Source organism: Typopeltis vanoorti, chromosome 25 (assembly GCF_054136105.1).
Source record: "Typopeltis vanoorti isolate ZY-2024b chromosome 25, IOZ_Tvanoo_1.0, whole genome shotgun sequence".
In the NCBI taxonomy this organism is placed as follows: domain Eukaryota; kingdom Metazoa; phylum Arthropoda; class Arachnida; order Uropygi; family Thelyphonidae; genus Typopeltis; species Typopeltis vanoorti.
The window spans coordinates 27965765-27987076 of NC_143573.1; the positions used below are offsets into that span (position 1 = coordinate 27965765).

The 21312-nt window shown below is 35.1% G+C and overlaps 1 protein-coding gene across 1 annotated transcript in view; it reads right to left on the minus strand.

The window, feature by feature from the left end:
- Positions 1–21312, minus strand: part of LOC150092621 (protein lap4-like) — a 737075-nt gene that overhangs the window by 281135 nt on the left and 434628 nt on the right. Inside the window, exon 26 of the mRNA XM_090414245.1 lies at positions 4226–4342. Coding sequence (XP_090270371.1) covers positions 4226–4342 — 117 coding nt within the window. The remainder of the gene's footprint in view (positions 1–4225; positions 4343–21312) is intronic.

Sequence of the window (21312 nt, forward strand, 5' to 3'; positions counted from 1 at the left end):
TGTCAATCCATTTCTGAATGCATGCCCTAACCAACTTTTCCAAAATCTTCACCACCACCCCTGATATACTGATTGGTCAATAGTTGGATACATCGGTCTTTGCACCACCCTTGTGCAATGAGATTACCCTACATTCTTCTCCACTGCTGTAGAATCTTTCCAGTTCTGAGATGCAAATTATATAGCTTGGTCAAAGGAATGGCAAGTTCAGCTGAACACACTCTTTTAGCATCCATGCTGATAGCTCATCAGTCCTTATTGCCAAATTTGTATTCAGTTCGTGCAAAAGCTCTAATATCTCCTCCTCATAAACATTGAACTTCACTAGATGAGTTTCTTCATTCAGTGATGAGGTAGCAATGAGCGCAATGTTGCATACACCAAGTCGAGAGCTTTTTTACAAAATTGGCACTCATTAGTTGAATAGCCTCTTCTGCATCTGTTATCCTCACTATCTGCATTCAGTAGTTATTCTTTCTTTTACATGCAGCATAATGATAAAATTCTTTTGGATTGTCTTTAGCATGCAGAGACGGTTTCTTTTCATACTCAGATTTATCTCTCTGTACAACAATTACACATCTATTTCACTCTCACTCTATATATTCTTTGCACTCCAGGGACAGATTTCCTATATGGAATCATTTAGGTATTTTTAAATGCTTCCCATGCACTGTTCATATTCTTCTGATCCAACACCTGATACCACGTTGCAGAATCCAGCATACTTCTCACAGTTGGTCATAATTTCCTGATTTGTAGTTTAGCATGTAACCTTCTTTTGAAACTTAGCCACTTCCGAAGTGAGTAAAACATGATCACTGTCATCAACTGGCACATGAGATTCCCTCTGACACTATAATCAAATCTAATACTCTTTGACCTTGAGTTCCTTCTGTGATATGCTGCTTGAGAAAGTTGTCTCAAAACAGCTCAATAAATTCAGTTTCATTCTTCTCGTGGGATTTTACTGCTACCCAATCAACGTATGGATAATTAAAGTCCCCATTATGATTATTCTTTCTGCACCCATTGTTTTTATTTGGTAATTTCTTCGTCACTGGAAACTGATCCACTATAGCTGTAACGCACTACTATGTATTTGATCTTGTCAGACTCCACCTAACACTAGATGACTTTAAACTCACTGCCACATGAAAAACTGTTACTAGTATTATAGTCACAGATCCTAATATTAACTGCATTCAAGTCATTGAATATCATTAGCTGCACACCTCCTCCTCTCCTATCCTATCTTTCCTAAAAAATACAGTACCTTTTATACTTGATACCAATTAGTATGTCTGCTTGTCATAACCAGGTCTCACTAATGCCTACAATCTGAGGTTCCAATGTATTGACCAGGGCAACAAACTCTATCCCATTGTTTCTGATACTGCTAGCATTTGTGTACAGACATAATAAGCTACCTGCATGCTTCCTTTGTATAATCTTGTCTATAGTCTACATGATACAGTTGGACAACTGGAAGATCTCAGTTCTTCTATATAAAGGCATAGATGTTTTGATTTTTGGGACTATAACAAGGATCTGTACTGAAGTTTTGTAGATCTGGAAAAAGGCACATGACCAGGTGCCCACAGAAGACTTTTCAAAACACTGCAATTACATGGGGTAAATTGAATATTATACAGAGCAATATATAGTCTATACGTAAGTTGTCAGTCAGCAGTTAGAATTGAAGGAAACACAGGAAAATAGTTTGATGTAAAATCAGATGCAAAGATGCACATTATCTCCATTCTTAATCACATACAGGGTGTTTCAAAAGAGGGTTTACAACTTTGAATGACAACAGAAGATAAATGGCAATAGATACACAATTTTTATTATCATGCAAATGTAGCGTAACACTTGAAGTTTCAACACAGATAGTTAAGTTTGATATGACTGCCTCCAGTAATTCTGCAGACATTCCATCTGTAATCAATTTCCTGCCACACACAGCAGAGCATATCTTGCATAACTTCTACAACGGTAGCAGTAATTCTGGAATGCAGCTCATCCAAATTAGTTGGTAGTGGTTGTACAAACACTCGACCTTTCACAAAGTCCCATGAGAAAAAATCTAATGGTCTAAGATCAGGGAAATGCGGTGTCAATGCTACAAGCGTCCTCCCTCTACCAATCCTCTGACTGGAAAACAGGTGTTGAGGTAAGGTCTGTCAGGTAATGAGGAGATGCTCCGTCTTGCTGGAAATGTAAGTATCTGTCGTGGTCATCATCATCTAATTGTTGTATTAGATACCCTTGTAGCAAGTCCAGATACACACTACCAGTAATGATAGATTGAAAAAAGATCGATCCATACACTTTCTTCTTGCTTATGGTGCAAAAAATGTTAGCTTTTGGGGTGCTGCAAACATGTTCTATGATGGCATGTGGATTTTTGCTTCCCCAAATTCTGCAGTTGTGTTTATTTGCCTGCTAACGTGAAAAGTGCACTGGTCAATGAAAACAACTGTGTCCAAAAAAGTCCTCATTTTATTCTATCCAAATGATCATTTCTGTATAGAAATCCTGATGTATCTTCTTATTGTCTTTCTCAAATGTTGTATGAGGGTAAATTTGTAGGGCCTTAAATGTAGACGTTGACATAAAACAAGTCACATGTAGAATTCCAATTTGATGAGATGCCTGTCTAGTTGACTTTCCAGGAGTTCTCTGGAAACATTCCCAAACTTCTTCCACAACAGCATTGGCAGCATGCAGCCTTCTTGTTGACCTTGGATGACACAGAACAGCTTGTTTCCACAAAATTCTTCTGCCAAGTGTAGATCATGCACCTAATAGGAGGTTCTATGCCATATTGCATGTGGAAATTCCTCTGAACTTGTGCTGCAGACTTTGTTTTCTCAAACCAAAATACACAACGTGCTCACTCTGCACCATCAAAAAGTTGCCATTTGAAAATGGTGCAACGTATCATACCATCTAGTGTTGTCATTTGGTAATAAAGTTACATGAAAAATTGATGTGTTTCACTACATTACGACACTCACCCAGCTTTTGTACATCTTATGAGTTATTCTCTGTTCTCCTGCAAAGTTGTTTACACCCTTCTGAAACACCCTGCATATGGATCACATTATAAAAGAAAACGCATTAAATCTGATATCAAACTTAGCTATTTGCTTTATGCAGATGATATTGTACTCCTAAACACATCCAGTACAAATCTCCAGGGTTCTCTAACTAAATTGCATAACAGCTGTGGCAAATTTTGCTGAAAATAACAATTAAAAAAAAAAAAAAGCTTCAGCTGCATTTTCAATGGAGAACCTATAGACCAAGAAAATATTTCAGCTATTTAGGCACAGTTTTTAGTGAAGATAGCAAATCAAATTTGGAAATAGAAACAGAATAAGAAAAACTGGTATGTTGGTGAGCCAGTTGTTTGTATGGAATAAGAGAGAAATTAGCCAAAACACTAAACTAGCAGTATAGAAGAGACAGTGTTCAAACCAGTTTTAAGTTATGGATCTGAGAGTTTTGTTTCATTAGAAATAAAGCACTTGGTCAAAGACCAGAGATCACAGATATGAGAGTTCTGAGAAAAATTAAGGAAGTGAACATGTCATCAATGGCAGGATAATATTAAAAATAAAAATATTATAAATGAAAAATGTAGACAGGAACATTGGTCAAAGACCAGAGATCACAGATATGAGAGTTCTAAGAAAAATTAAGGAAGTGAACAGGTCATCAATGGCAGGATAATATTAAAAATGAAAATGTTATAAATGAAAAATGTAGACAGGAACATGACATTATCATCATTCAAGAATGTGTGAGGAGGTGGTAAGTGACCATATCACCTATTTTAAGGTGGTATGGTCACTTAAATAGAATAGATGAGGAAAGGTTAGAAAACAGGTGTTTGACAGGAAAGAGAGCCAGAAGACCAAGGTCTAGGTGGATTGATTTAGTCAGAAGTGCCTTAGAAGAATGAAATGTTAAATACAACAATATTGGAGGGCTGACAAGCAACAGACTAATTTTGAAGAAAAATTGTTGACAGGAGATTAATTATAAAGTAAACATAATCTTGCAATGTTGTTGTAGTAGCCTGAACACATCTTGAGGGTTCTTATCAGGAAATTGATGACTATGAAGAGAAAAGCCAAAATTATAGAGATCTATATATAAAGCATCGATGAAGGAAATAATATTGTAATATTAAAGCTGGCCATTACACTCCTACCTGCCAACCTTTTGGAAGAGGCTCATGTCTAACAGTAAGGCTCATGTGATAAGTAGGTGCCAGAAGGGCCATTACAGCTTCCTGATGAGTAGCTGATGATACATTAGTTTCATTAACCTAAACAATGGAATTCATATAATAAACTTCAGGGAATTTTAATTTGTACATTAAAATATTAACCCATAAATCAATAACTTGAGATGATTTACAGATACACTGTTTTTAAGCATTTATACAAATATTAGATTTTAGATTAATGAAGAATGACCATTCATCATTCGACAAACTCAACATTACTAATAAATACTGCTAAGCAAATAGTTAAACAATTTACTAAATTTGTTACATAAGTATAATTTTTATATAGTGTTATACAGACAATACTGTATTCTGTACTATATTGTATAAACTGTATTATTATCATTATTGTACAACACCTCAATGGGGTCTGAAGACGGGAGACCAAATTTATCAACACAATCTACCTTGAACCATTAACAGACAAAGCACTAACAACTGACTCTGGAAACCAATTCCATTTATTCACAACTCTCAAAATGAAAAATTCAGTCTTCACACCCTCACTAACCACACTTTTACTCAGCTTCCAGAGATGACCTCTTGTTCTGCCCCTCTAGCTAATTATTGAAACATTTCCCCTCCATCAATCCTATAAAACCCTTAAAGTAACCTAAATGTTTCAATTAACTTCTGCAGTCCACATCCTCAATCTATCCTCGTAGGATAGATTGAGGACGTGGAGACTTGGATGCTTGCCTCTGAATCCTCCCCATCACTTCCTCATACTGAAGAAACCCAGGAGACCCGACTTGAGTACTTTAATACAGATGTGGATGTATCAAAGCCTTATGCCTTATGAAGTCCTTGATATTTGATAAATCAAAAATTATCACATAACAAAACAACAAGGCCCCCGTTATTTTTGCCAGGGAACCAGGGCGAACAGCGAAAAGTCAGCTAATGGAACAAATCTGAAAACACACCCCAACACAACATCACCAGAGTTAAAGGTACTATCAACATAAGAAACCTGAATGGCAAAGAAATGGAGCTAGCTGAGGAATTAGATAAGTACGAGATCGACATAATAGGGGTGACTGGAACAAAAAAGACAAAAACTTGTGAGATCTTTCTGAGCAATAAATACAAAATGGTATATTCAGGCAATGACAATCAAGGAAAAGAAGGAGTAGCCATAGTATTCAACACAAAATACGAGGCTAATCTTCTTGAATGGCAGTCAGTCTCAAGTAGAGTAATGTGGGCAAATATGAGAATGGGGAACTCGACAATGAGACTTATTTGTGCCTATGGTCCCACAGAAGGTTCTACTAATGTAGAAATGGATGTATAATAATGGCAAATATCTGTTGGATTTCTGCTCAGGATATGGAATGGTTATTACTAACACCATGTTCCAACATAAAAATGTGCACAAATTCACATGGAGAGAAGAGGCAAGGAATAAGAAAAGTCTCATTGACTATGTTATTGTTGATAGTGATGTTTTCTCCCTGGTGCAAGACACCAGAGTGTACAGAGGATTTGAAATTGGAAGTGATCCCTATTTAGTCTTGAGTAGGATAAAATTGAATTTCATATTGAAAAGAATAACATGTAAGAAAGTTTTAAAGCGAATAAAAGTTGAGCAGCTCTCAGATGTGAACTGTAGACTAAAATACACAAAGATTATTGAAGAAAAAAATGAAAGAGTTTGAGAACAGGAATCCAACCTTGGAGATTCAGTGGCAAACATTGAAGAAAGCCCTGATTGATTCAGCTAGAGAGGCATGTGGTGAAGTTGTCTGCAAGGAATAGATAAATTAGAAATCCATGGTGGAGACAGGAAGTTAAAGAGGCAGTGAAGGAAAAGAAGAAAGCATATCAAAAGTTCCTGGCAAATAAGTCAGCTTGTGCTCTTAGACAATACAGAGACAAATGTAAGACAGCTAAACACTGTGTAAAACTAGCTAAACAAAAGTCATGGGAGGACTTTGGCAAGAACGTTGAAAATAAATATCAAGAAGGTGGCAAAATATTCTGGAGGTTGTTGAAGAAGCTTAGAAATGGAGGAAAGAGTGCTGTAAAAGGAGTTAGAGATGATAAAGGTGATATAAAAATGGAAGAAAAAGATATCCTTGAAGTATGGAGTAATTACTTTGAAAAACTGCTAAATGAAACAAGCAGTGATGACAGCACAGTGGTAAAAAACACTGACCAGGCATGCAGTCAGGAATACATATCCATACTTGAAGTAGAAAAAGCCATCAAATGCTTAAAATGTGGAAAGGCAGCAGGAGTAGATGATATTCGACCAGAAATGCTGAAGTATGGTGGTATAATACAGTCTATATAGTATATAGTACTATACAGTGGCTGCAATGCATAGTTCAGAAAGCCTGGACAGAGGGACGAATTCCTGATGATTGGAGTAGAGCTCTCATAGTACCTATATATAAAAAGAGAAATAAAACTGAATGTAAGAATTACAGAGGTATTTCCCTACTAAGTGTTCCTGGCAAGATCTATGCAAGTATATTTGAGAAACGATTGAAAAGAATTGTGGAAGAAAAGCTGGATTCAGGCCAAATAGAGGCTGTCAGGATCAGATCGTCACTTTACGACAAATAGTCGAGAAAGCATGGGAATATAACAAAGATCTGTATTTAAGTTTTGTCGATTTGGAAAAGGCATATGATAAGGTGCCAAGAGAGAGAAGCTATTCAATACGCTAAAGTTATATGGTGTTCTTGGGGCATTATATCAAGCAATACTTAGTCTGTATTTGAGTTGTAAGTCAGCAGTTAGAATTGAAGGATGTACAGGAAGATGGTTTAATGTTAAATCTGGTGTCAGACAAGGATGTACATTATCCCCTCTGTTATTCATTATCTATATGGATCATATTATGAAGGAAAGTGGTATTAAACATGATATCAAAACTGGAGATGTTAATGTCAGCACTTTGCTTTATGCAGACGATGTTATACTTCTAAATAAATCCGCTACAAGTCTGCAAGATTCTCTGATAAATTGAATAACTGCTGTAATAGATATGGTATGAAGGTCAGCAATAAAAAGACAAAGACAATGGAAATAGGCAGAATCATTGAAAATGTCAACTGTGTTGTGAATGGAGAACCTATGGAACAAGTAAAACATTTCAGCTACTTATGCATGAATTTTGTGAAGATGGTAAATTCAATATAGAAATAGACAACAGAATCAGCAAAGCTGGTATAGTGGGAAGTCAATTGAATAAATTCATATGGAATAAGAGAGAAATGGGGAGTGAGGCAAGTCCACGTCCACGTCGTGCTCCCTGGGACCTTCCGTAGGGTACACTCCCTACAAGGATGCTAACGGACCTCTGTGAAGAACAACGGACAAATCAGTGGAAGAGGATTTGTATCCCAACAGTGAAATGTGCGGAAGAATCTTCAGAGGAGCAGACCTCTATAAACAACCTTGGCTCAGCTTGCTCTGGCTGTCAGTACCTGGTTAGGGCCTCTACCTAGGGTTACAAGGAAAAATAAAGGATTCAATTCTCTGGAAGGGAAGCAGCTTTGTCAGTACTGACACAAGGTTGAAGTCTCATGATGACCTTAAAGCTTGTGATTAGAAAATTGCAGATGGCAATACAGTTTATTGTGTACGTCTGTAATACTGCAGAGCAGAAAGCAAATGGAGAAACTACTGCTCTATTCTCTCTCCAGACTAACCATGGCGAGCAAATCTACGCAAATGGCTCCGAGTTACCGGCGTCCCTTAAATGGGACAGGGGTGCGAAGAATCCAAGGGCTCAACATGGTGCGCTCAGTACAATTAGGAACCTTTAATGTCAGAACCTTGTATTGAGCAGGTAAGCTAAGAAATGCTATCCAAGAAATGAAAAGACTTGAAATTGGAATTTTAGAAATGAGTGAAGTTAGGTGGCCAGGATCATGCAAAACTCAAGTCAATGACATGACAATGCATCACTCTGGGAGTTGTGAAAACAACCATCAAAACGGAGTTGGAATAATAACAAACAAAGAGATCAATAAGTCACTGTTGAGCTTCATCCCTTACTCAGATAGGATGATGTTATTAAAACTGAAAGGACAACCACTAGATGTTAATCTTATACAAGTCTATGCCCCTACTGCTGACAAGAGTGATACCGAGATTGAAGAATTTTATGATCAATTAAAAGAACTAATGAAAAATACAAAAAAGCATGATATTAACATAGTCATGGGTGATTTCAATGCTAAAGTTGGGAAAGGTAGAAGTGGAGATGTAGTTGGCGAACATGGACTGGGCACAAGAAATGAGAGAGGTGACCGTCTTTTTCAATTCTGCCAGGAAGAGGAGCAAATAATCACAAACACATGGTTTAAGCTACCACCTCGAAGATTGTATACTTGGCGATCACCACAGGATAATAATGGGAATATAGTCAGAAACCAAATTGATTACTTATTAATTAATCAATGATTTCGAAGTTCTATAAAGAGTACAAAAACCTATCCTAGTGCAGATATTGCTTCTGATCATAACCTACTGGTGGCAGAGTTACAACTTAGACTGAAAGCTATGCTTAAGAAACATCAACAAAAAAGGTTTGATTTGGGAAAATTAAAAAACACAGAGATAAGAAGCAAATTGAGTCAAGATCTGAATCAAGAGCTAGCACTTATCAAGAATGATGACATCATGAGGGTTGATGAATCGTGGGACAAATTGAAATCTGTCTTCATAGAGAAATGTACCAATACCTTATGTCCTAATAGAGCAGTAAAAAAGAAAGATTGGATGACTGATGAAATTCTTTCTCTCATGGATCAACGCAGATCATATAAAAATCATAATCCAACAAAATATACAGAGGTTCAGAAAATTATTAAACACAAGATCAAAAAAGCAAAAGAAATCTGGATGAATGAGAAATGTAAAGAAATAGAAATTCTACAGGAAAAACATGACAATTTTAATCTACACAAAAAGATGAAAGAGACCTCAGGTATATATAAGAAAAAACAATTCTGTATCCTTCGAAACAAAAAGGGAGAAATTATATCCAAAAAGGATGACAAAATACAAGAATGGGTGAAATATATAGAAGAACTCTTTACTGATGACAGACAGAACCCAGAAAATACTTATGAACATATGGAAGGTCCATGCATTCTAAAATCAGAGGTAGAATGTGCATTGAACTCAGCTAAAAATGGTAAAGCCCTAGGACCAGATAGAATACCGGCAGAAATAGTAAAGTTATTAGAAGGTGACAACATTAACATATTAGTAAAGCTATTTAATAAGATCTACGATACAGGCATAATCCCTCAAGACTGGTTACAGTCGACCTTCATCATGCTACCTAAAAAAGTAAATGCGAAAACTTGTAATGACTATAGAATGATCAGCCTAATGAGTCACGTTCTCAAAATGTTTCTGAAAATAATTCAAAAAAGAATATACAGAAAATGTGAAGACACCATCAGTGATAGCCAATTCGGCTTTAGAAACTCGGCTTGGGAACAAGAGAGGCTCTTTTCTGTTTCTCAGATCTTATTTCAAAAATGTATTGACCAAAACAAGGTAATATTCATTTGCTTCATCGACTTCGAGAAAGCATTTGACAAAGTCCAACATGCTAAAATGATTGTACTATTAAAAAGAATTGGATTAGATGGTAAAGACATCAGGATCATTGAAAACTTATATTGGAACCAAAAGGCATCTGTTCAAGTTGATGACATTATTACAGACTCCATTAACATCAAACGAGGAATAAGGCAAGGATGTGTGCTGTCACCTCTTCTTTTTAAGATCTACTCAGAAGCCATATTTCAAAAAGTCTTGGAAGGAAGAAAGGAAGGGATTAGTGTAAATGGTGAAATCATCAATAACATCCGATATGCCGATGATACAGCTCTTCTGGCTGACAATATTCAGGATCTTCAAAATCTTTTGGAGCTAATAAATGCAGAGAGTGAAAAAATGGGATTAAAAATAAATATCACCAAAACTAAATTCATGGTCATAAGTAAGAAACCAATTCTTAATTTAGCACTTTCTTTAAATAGGAAACAAATAGAAAGAGTGGCAAAGTTTAAATATCTCGGATGCTGGTTAAATGAAGATTGCAATCCAAAAATGGAAATAAAAGTTAGAATTGAAATGGCAAGAAAAAATTTTCTCTTGATGAAACCAACACTGTGTAACCGCAGTTTAAACTTAGAGCTTAGAGTACGCATGGCTAAATGCTATGTATGGTCTGTACTGCTGTACGGTGCAGAAACTTGGACCTTGAAGACAACATCAATAAAAAAACTTGAAGCCTTTGAGATGTGGTTATACAGACGAATGTTAAAAATCTCATGGACAGCAAAAACGTCCAATCAGGAAGTACTGAAACAAATGGGGAAATCACGTGAACTTTTAGATACCATAAAAAGAAGGAAAACTGCATATCTTGGTCACCTACTTCGTAATGAAAAATATAAGATACTTCAATTGATTATAAAAGGGAAGATAAATGGAAGAAGAGGACAAGGAAGACGAAGAAAATCTTGGCTGGCAGATATCAGACAGTGGACTGATATGAACTCTGAGAGACTGCTCAGAATAGCTGAGAATCGTTCAAAATTTGCCAAGGTGGTCACCGACCTCCGATAGGAGATGGCACTCAAAGAAGAAGAAGAGAGAAATTAGTCGGAACACTAAATTAGCTGTATACAAGACAGTGTTTAAACCAATTTTAACTTATGGATCTGAGAACTGGGTTAGAAGTAAAACACTTGACCAAAGACTAGAGACTGCAGATATGAGAGTCCTGAGAAAGATTAGCGGTGTGAACAGATGGCATCAAATGGCAATATCATATTAAAAACGAGGATATTAGGAAAGAACTTGACATTGTCAGCATCCAGGAATGCGTTAGCAGAGCTAATCTCAGGTGGTATGGTCACTTAAACAGAATGGGCGAGGAAAGATTAGCAAAACAAGTGTTCTCAGCCAGGTTGGCTGGAAAACGACCCAGAGGAAGACCAAGATATAGGTGGATTGATACGGTACAAAGTGCCTTAGACGACAGAAATATAAAATCTGATAATGTTGGAGTCTTGACAAGTAACAGACTGATTTGGAGGAAAATTGCAGATAGCAAGTTAGTAATGATGTAATTTTTTTCATGTAGTACTATCATATCCTGTACATCCCTTGAGGGTACATGGCAGGAATTTGATGATGATGAAAAAAAATGAAAATTATCACGGTATTGAATACCTTATGCATTCACTACTAACAACATGTATTCTATTTTATGCAGAGCATGTGTGTGTGTGTGGGGGGGGGTATATGCAAGTAAAGAGTCAATAAAACTTCACATTTGTTTAAATAAGAATGAATCTCAATTTGAAGTAATTGCCATTCTAGATGATCTGTAACACCAAAAAGATGAAGCTTGTTCAATTCAGTACAAAATGATCAACAATTAACTGGAAATGAGACAGAAGTTTGTTTATGCAGTTAGTTTGTTTGTGCCACATACAGAGGAGCAAACACAAAAGTCTTGAAACACAAAAACTTTGAAAGGGCAGAGGCTTCATGACAGTGAGTGTATTAAATGAAATCAAATGGAGTCAACTGGATGATTTTGAGAGACATTTCCAATGAGAGCAGAAATAATGTCTAAAGGGAAATCAATTCTGAATCTCAGAATCTTGAAAGCTCTTAATCTTTGAAAAATCTTATATCAATCTATAAAATTTTAAACAGATCACATGTATGCTGTTAATAATGAATAATTTCACCTTTACAGTAAAGTACTTGTTAAAAATTAGGAGGCGAGTTATTTTTTAAATAGACTATTCATTCATTATTCATTTGATGTGGAGGTGCATACACTCTGATTAGACAATAGATTAAACTCCAAATAAAGTAATATATACATGACTGATGAACTATGGGAAGAGATTAAAGATATAATTAAAACAGAAGAAAAGAAGAATATTCCAACAGTTTGTAAGAAGTTTAAATGCCTGTCAGAAGATGCCATCAAAATTGCTCAGGAAAGGAGGAAAATGAAGGCTACAGGAAATTTGCGACTAGCCAGAAGAGACAAGGAAAAATACTTTAACCAGGAATGCCAACAAATAGAAGACCAAAACAAGAAAGGAAAAACAAGACATCTTTTCAAAAAGATCAGAGAACTAACAGAGAAGTTTAGTGCCAAGGTGACAAAATTGAAAAGTAAACACAAAGGAGCTGCAAATATCAAAGAAAGATGGAAAGAGTATACAGAAGCCCTTTACAGAAAGGACTCCAAAATCACTGAGAAATTTGAAGAGCAGGATTATACACAAAGTGTATAATCCTGGAGTGAGGTGGGCACTCCAGTGAAGTGCCCACCTCACTTCACTGGAGTGTGAAGTGAGGTGGGCACTTCAACAGCTATCCAGTAAGAAAGCACCAGGAGGAGATGGAATACCTATTGAGCTGCTCAAAGCCCTGGGAGAAGAGGCAGTTAAAATTTTAACAGCTCTAAGTCAGCGAATTTAGATCACAACTACATGGCCTGGGGAATGGAAAAAATCAGTTTTATATACCTTTATTGAAGAAAGGCGATGCAAGAGAGTGCAAAAATTACAGAACTATAGCACTGATTTCTCATGCAAGTAAAGTCTTACTTAAGATCATTCAGAAAAGACTGGACCCATTCATGAAGAGAGAAATGCCAGATGAACAGGCAGGATTTCGAAAAGGCAGAGGAATAAGAGATCAAATCGCCAATGTGAGATGAGTCCAGACTTTTCAGGTTTAAAGTATTCAATATAAGATTGGTGTTCTTGCAGAACATGCCATCTTCACTAGACATAGAGTTCATTGGAGAAAAACAAGAGTTCTTCAGAAAAGCCAGTTCCTCATGGAACACCTTTATAAAGAAACATGTGAAACTCTGCTTCATTCTCCTAACTTAAACAGATCCGACAGCTTACGTCTGTCCCCTTTATGGGAGATAGTACTTTACAAATCAGCTAATCTTTCCTAACTTTTTATTGTATTGATTTTTTTTTTATTATTATTTTATTTTATTTTTTATTTTTAGGAAATTTATTGACTTTTTTTGGTTATCTTACAACAGCTACTTAGGTGGCGCTTTTTGGAATTGTCAGTTATTGTTTAATTTGAGCTTAATATGTACTAAAGATGCCTGTGACACACAGGCGAAAATGATACTATTAAATAATCTTTGTACGTGAGTTTTTTCCATTATTAATTTTGTAGCGATATGTCTACTCACAGTATACCTCTTTCAAAACTTATAAAGTATACTGAAACTTCCTAGTAAGTAAGACACAGCGTGTACTCTGACAGAATACAGAGAAAAATGCAAAAAGTAAAGTAAAGTAGTTAAACAGAGGTTCTATATTCTTATAGAGAAGATAAACATCATCAAGATTGCAAAATGTACTGATGGTTACTGAAAAAGCTTTGAAAGGAGAGAATAAAGTAATGGAAATCAGAGATGATGAAGGGCAAAAAAAAGACAAAAACTCCAGCCTTTCAGATAAATATATTCAAGATTTCCAGAGTAATTACTTTGACAGACTCTTAAATGAAACAAGAAATGGTAGAAAATATACAATCTGGAGTATATATCAATACTTGAGGTAAAAAAAGCCATCAGAACCTTGAAATGTAAAAAGGCAGTTGGAGAAGATATTTGAACAGATATACCTCCAGACTAAAGGAGAATTCTCCCCTTCAATTCATGTTGAAGGGGAGAAAGAAATAAGGTGATGTATGAATTGGTCACCAACACGTGAAATCACGTGCTTTATATGTAAAATTTTCCAACTGTTATACAAGCAAAATAGTTACCACTTTAAAAACGACAATGATCATAAAAGAGAAGCTAATTTTTCAATGTGTAATAATAAACAACTCATCCAACAATACGGATTGATTACCCTATTATCGGAATGGATTCTCCTTCTTTTGACATGCGTAGAAGTGTCGAAGGGTCTCGCATCTCTGGGTGTACAGTAAAATTAGAGTAATCTTATTTTAGATTAGAGTAAAAAATATCCTATCACTGATCTGTAAAAATAGGGAAATGAAACTGAATTACAAAGGAATATTACTAATGAGTTCTAGGTAAGATTTATGTTAAGAACTTAAAAAATTTATGGAAGAAAAACTTAGAGAAGCACAAGCTGGATTCAAACCAAATGATGTTGTTGAGATTAGATTTTGACTTCAAGACAAAGAGATAGCAAATTATAAAAATATAACAACCATTTGTTAAGTCTCACCAGTTTAGTCACTCATCTCTGAATAATCTCTACCACCTTCTTATCCCAAAGAAACCCAAGTGACAAATCTGTGTACAGTAGTCAAGATGCAACTGAATCCTTATAAAGAGGGATAACTTCCCTATCTTTACTTATTAGCATGTTTTAAACATTCAAGTAATCTTTTAAGCTATTTTTACCAACTTTTGCAATATGCCCTCTGGACTTCAACTCTCTATCCACCATTATCCCCAAGTCCTTAGCCTCGACAGTTTCCTACAATCCAGTACCATCAATTTGATACACCACATGTAACATTTTCAACCCAAAGTCCATACCTTTACATTTTGCAACAGTAAATTGGGCATTCATTGAGCTAATCCGCTGATACATGGCATTTAAATCATCCTGTATTTAAGTTTTGTTGATTTGGAAAAGGCATATGATAAGGTACCAAGAGAGAAGCTATTCAATACGCTGCAGTTATATAGTGTCAATAGGGCATTATATCAAGCAATACTTAGTCTTTATTTGGGTTGTGAGTCAGCAGTTAGAATTGAAGGAAGTACAGTAAGATGGTTTAATGTTAATTCTGGTGTGAGACAAGGATGTACATTATCCCCTCTGTTATTCATTATCTATATGGATCACATTATGAAGGAAAGTGGTATTAAACATGATATCAAAATTGGAGATGTTAATGTCAGCTCTTTCCTTCATGCGGATGATGTTATACTTATCAATAAATCCGCTACAAGTCTGCAAGATTCTCTGACTAAATTGAATAGCTGTTGTAATAGATATGGTATGAAGGTCAGCAATAAAAAGACAAAGACAATGAAAATAGGCAGAATCATTGAAAATGTCAACTGTGTTGTGAATGGAGAACCTGTGGAACAAGTAAAACATTTCAGCTACTTAGGCACGATTTTTACTGAAGATGGTAAATTAAATATAGAAATAGACAACAGAATCAGCAAAGCTGGTATGGTGGGAAGTCAAGTGAATAAATTCATATGGAATAAGAGAGAAATTAGTCGGAACACTAAATTAGCTTTATACAAGAAAGACAGTGTTCAAACCAGTTTTAACTTATGGATCTGAGAGATGGGTCAGAAGTAAAACACTTGACCAAAGACTAGAGACCGCAGATGAGAGTCCTGAGAAAGATTATAGGTGTGAACAGATGGCATCAATGGCAATATCATATTAAAAACGAGGATATTAGGAAAGAACTTGACATTGTCTGCATCCAGGAATGCGTTAGCAGAGCTAATCTCAGGTGGTATGGTCACCTAAACAGAATGGGCGAGGAAAGATTAGCAAAACAAGTGTTCTCTGCCAGGTTGGCAGCAAAACGACCCAGAGGAAATCCAAGATATAGGTGGATTGATACGGTACAAAGTGCCTTAGATGATAGAAATATAAGATCTGATAATGTTGGAGTCTTGACAAGTAACAGACTGATTTGGAGGAAAATTGTAGATAGGAAGTTAGTAATGATATAATTTTTTCATGTAGTACTATCATATCCTGTACACCCCTTGTGGGTACATGGCAGGAATTTGATGATGATGAATACAATTTGGTCGGCTAAATCACAAATTGATATATATCCAAAATTGATATACACATATTAATATTGAGATGTATTTAATATATATATATATAATTTGAATATAATTTTTTTTCATGGCAATGATTCTTTTTTTTTTTTTTTCTATTTTGTAGAATATTTTCATTTAGTCCAGACACCCTGCTCTAGAGACCAAACATGGGACTTGTTCAAGCCACTTCAGGCCTCCAATAAGCTGGTGGTGGTCTCACACCAGGCTATGAAATTCATCTTTCACCTAAAGACAATTACAAACATCCATGTCTATGGTGAGTTTCAAATCCACGGCTCATTGTCAGGAGAGAGTACACTATCTAATTGGTTGTTAATGACATATTTCTGATTAAAATTTATTTTTGAACGGTTGACAAGAGAAGTAATTAATTATGTATTTCACTTTATGAGCATGCATGCACACTAGTGGCCAAAATTGTGGAAACCTTTTGTAAAAAGTGTATTTTTTGATGTTTAATGGCTCATAACACCACTTTTTTTTTTTTGAGTAATACCATAAAATTATATATCAATGGAAAGATAATTTAATCAAGAATGTAATGCAATAACTTTTATGAAGGATTTTTTTATTAGAATGACAGTTATAAAGAAGAAAAGTGAAACACAGAAAAAATGAGATATACAAAAATTCTAACAATGCGAGTTAATACTTAGTTGGGTAACCTTTAGCATTAATTACGGCCTTACAACGCCTTCCCACAGAGTGAACCAAGTTTTTTAGTTCTGCAGCTGGTATGTGAAACCAAGATTGAATTACTGCTTCTATTAATTGGGTTTTATTGCTGGGTTGCTTTTGACTAACAAGTTTCTTTAGTCGGCTCCATAGATTTTTGATTGGGTTAAGGTCTGGGCTATTCCCAGGCCATTCCAGCAGTGGAATATGATTATCTTGAAACCACTTTTTGCATACAGCAGCAACATGACATGGAGCTGAATCCTGTTGAAATATAAATGCTTCATTATCTTGGAAAAGATCACGTGCAGAAGGCTTCAGTTTGGGCTCAAATATTTCATTTATTTATTTTTGGGCATTTATATTTCCATTAATCAAGCAAATTCTGCCCACACCTTTTGATGTCATACAACCCCAGATCATAACGCTAAGTGGGTGTTTCACAGTAGGTGTAATGCAAGGGGATGCAAATCTTCTCAGATTCTTCTCCTTACGTATTTTATACCATCACTATCAAACAGGGAGATTTTGGTCTCATCACTCCAAATAACACTGTCCCATTGTTCTACTGTACAATAAACATGAGTTTTAGCCCAGTTCAATCTTTTTCAACCTTTGTTTGAGAAATAAAAATGACTTTTTTTTGTGGAATTCTAGCATTTAGACCAAATTCCTGCAGTCTGCAGAATTTAGTCTAAAAAAAAAAAGTGGTGTTATGAGCCATCAAACCTCAAAAATACACTTTTTCCAAAAGGTTTCCACAATTTTGGCCACTAGTGTGTGTGTGTGTGTGTGTGTGTGTGTGTGTGTGTGTGTGTGTGTGTATTTTTTTTTTTTTTTTCCCTTCCAGTAAAGCAGGCTAAATATAAAATTTCCTGGTGTCATATTGGAAGAAGAGGTAAAGACTAGTATTGTAACCACAGATGGCAATTTATCTTATGCTGATTTACACAATGATGATAGGATTTATGTAATTTTATTATCATTTTCTTTAATATAATTACTCAAAAGTGCACCCATGAACTTAAACTAGCTCTGCAAACGATAGCAGCATACAAGATGTCTTTACTATGCAGGAAAGGTGCAGTGATTTTCAAAAAACACGTGTATTCAATAACTGAAACACCTCACTTTCTGAATTAGTTAGGATAAAAACAAATATCACACCTGGATGGGTGTCTAACTGCACAGAACACTAGTGAACAGTTAGAAGAATAAATATTCTTAAATATTGTGCCCTTTCTCCCTAACTATTCTTAAATATTTTATTCTCCCTAATAACTACCTTAACTATAAATAGCTAGAATAGTTAATAGGAATAATAGCAATATGCAAATAGTTAACTATAAATATTAGTTGGAAATAACTATTATCCCTAAATATTCTTAAATATGGTGCCCTTTCTCCCTAACCACCCTATCCCATTTTGGTGTTGTACCACTTTACCTCAGTCCTGAAGATACTTTCAGGTGCAAACTTTGTTTGCACACACTTGGATAAAGGATTAAACTAAATTTATTACACCCTATCCTGCTATGAATTGTGCAGACATAGATATTCTTTAAACTGCACTACAAATACACATGGAATGAGTAAAGTAAAATTTTTTATTTGATTATCAAACTAGACTTAGGTGGGAAATGACTTTCATTGTCCAGTGAGACTGCCACACTACTTACAGGATGTCTGAAGTGGCTTGAAGTTATTGTTGTATGTTTGGTCTCTAGAGCAGGATTTCTAGATCAGGTGAAGTCACTTTAGTTACTGTACACCAAGAACATCACAGATAAAATATCTGGAGAGCTGAAGCAGCAGGACCAACAGCCTTCCCACCTACAAGAAAAGATTTCCACAATGCTAAGTGGATTTAGACCAACCAACCAACCAACCAACCAACCAAAGTTGCCTCATCTACCCTTCAAGAAACCAGATGAATATAAAATATTTGCACAGGTAGTATATGTTACATTGGACAAATAGGACATTCAGAAAATGCAAGAAAGAAAGAATACATCAGAGATGCCAAGAAAGATCACAAATCAATCAAGCCTAACTCATCATATCACAAATGTTATCTGGAAACTAAGACAAATGTCATATACTGAATATAATTGCTATATTTGTAAGTTTAAAGAAACTTTTAAATACTTTACAAATATTTTATTGATTGACCAAAAACAGGCATAATGTTAGCATGGCTCAAGCTTTATCCTAAAGCAATTTTGGTCACCCTAAATAAAATATTTGAATTCAATTCACAGATTTATGTTATGACATAAATGTGTGAATTATGTACCACGGATGAACACTGAAGCATGTGTGACATCTCAACATAATATTTAAAGAATGATTTCATTAAAATTTTTTTGTTGTTGTTTTAAAGATCATTTTCGCTACATATATTTTAAAATTTGATGGATAACTACAGCTGTGAAATATGCCATTGATATGGCATGGTTAGTGTATCCGCTCTCCAGCCAAAAGGCTGCAGGTTCGAATCCCACCATGGGAATAGATGTTTGTGATGTGATTGTCTTTAATTTATAGACAAAAAATAGTAGCAGCATTGGTGGGCAGTAGATGGCATTGGTGTTAGTGTAGATGATGATTTTAGCTGGTGGAGATGGAGAGTTGTAGAGTAGATGCCCTCCCTCGATGAGTCTTTGGACTCTCTGGAGGTGTCATGTAATAATAATAATAAATTTATTTAATATATATATATATATATATATATATATATATACACAGTGGAACCTTGGTTGTCGAACTTAATTAGTTCCCGAAGGCTGTTCGGATACCGAATTGTTTGAAAACTGAAACCATTTTCCCATAAGAATTAAAGTAAAATGGATTAATCCGTTTCTGAACCCCAGATGATTGTTTATTTAAACCTTTCCAACAGTACTTCATGCATAAGATTGTATACAAACATAACGAAAATGCATAAAATCTTACATAAAAAGAATAAACACAATAAATAGATAAAATAAAAACAAAAATTTAACTTCACTTTAACTATACATACGGAGGAGAGTTGGAGGATGGCGTAAGCGGAAGGAGGTGAGTGAGGGGAGTTCCCTTCCATAAAAACATTTTTTATTTTATTTTTTTGTTTATTTATTTTTGAGTATTGTACATATCATTGATTTCGCCATACCGAACTGCATAGCAAGATTCGAGACACAAATGCCATTTTCATGCTTGGATATGATTTATTTTTTCATCTTTATCATGGGTCTAACAACTTTTCTTTTCGCTTTACTACTATCCCTAATCTTCTGCGGTCCCATGGTGGCTTAATTAATAATAATTTATGAAAAAAAAACAAAAAAACACAAAGAAAATCAAGAAAACACTTCAAATTCGAGCAAGTGTCTGCACTGAACGAAGGCTGCTGCATAACTGATGCTTTCCCGCTTTACATCTCAACACGTGGTTGCAGTTTGCCTGTTTAGGAACCAAAATTCTGTTCAGAAACCGGGGCGTTTTTTGTTCGGAAAATATGTTTGGGAACCGAATGGTTTGAGAACAGAGGCGTTCGACAACCGAGGTTCCACTGCATATATATTTTTTGGCTTATTTAATATATATATATTTTAATATATAAATATTATTTAATATATATATATATATATATATATATATACACACACCAAAGATTATGGTATGATAATATCAACAGAAAAATCAAACGCTATATGGCCTTTAAAGGACAAGATCTAGTAAGAACGAAAATAGTAATAGATAACAAGATCTTAGAACAGGTGAATTCATTTAAGTACCTAGGATGTATGAACAAATATGAAAATGAAAAAGATATAAACCTAAAAATTGCAAAATATTTAAAAATAACAGGTGTAATTAACTCTATATTTAAACAAACCAGACTAAAAGTATACAATACATTAGCCCTACCAGTCTTAATGTATGGAAGCGAAATCTGGACAATAAAACAAAAAGACAAACAAAGATTAATAACAGCAGAAATGACATTTATTAGAAAAACTGCAAAGTATACTCTATTTGATCACAAAAGAAACAAAGAAATTATGAAAGAATCAATCCAAGAATCAGTAATAGAAAAAATTAAAAAATATAAATATAAATGGATGGAACAAGTTCAAATAATGAAAACAGAAAGATTACCAAAACAAGCCTTAAAGTACAAGCCATTAGGAAAAACAAAACCAGGACGTCCTCTTAAAAGATTCAACGATGACTTATAAGGCCGTAACAGGCCATGCTAGGCCTAAATCCTTGATATGCATGATGATGATGATATATATTTTTAATTTGTGGGAATGACACACACACACACATGCAACGATGTCATAGGAAAATACCATGTTGTGGAAAAGGGTTATTCCAGGTGCAGATCTGGCAGTGATCTCTCAATTATCTAAGCTTCAAATAACCAAATCCCCAGTTAATTAACCCTCGCCAGGGTTAGTTAAATTTTCTCTTCATTGGGACTTAG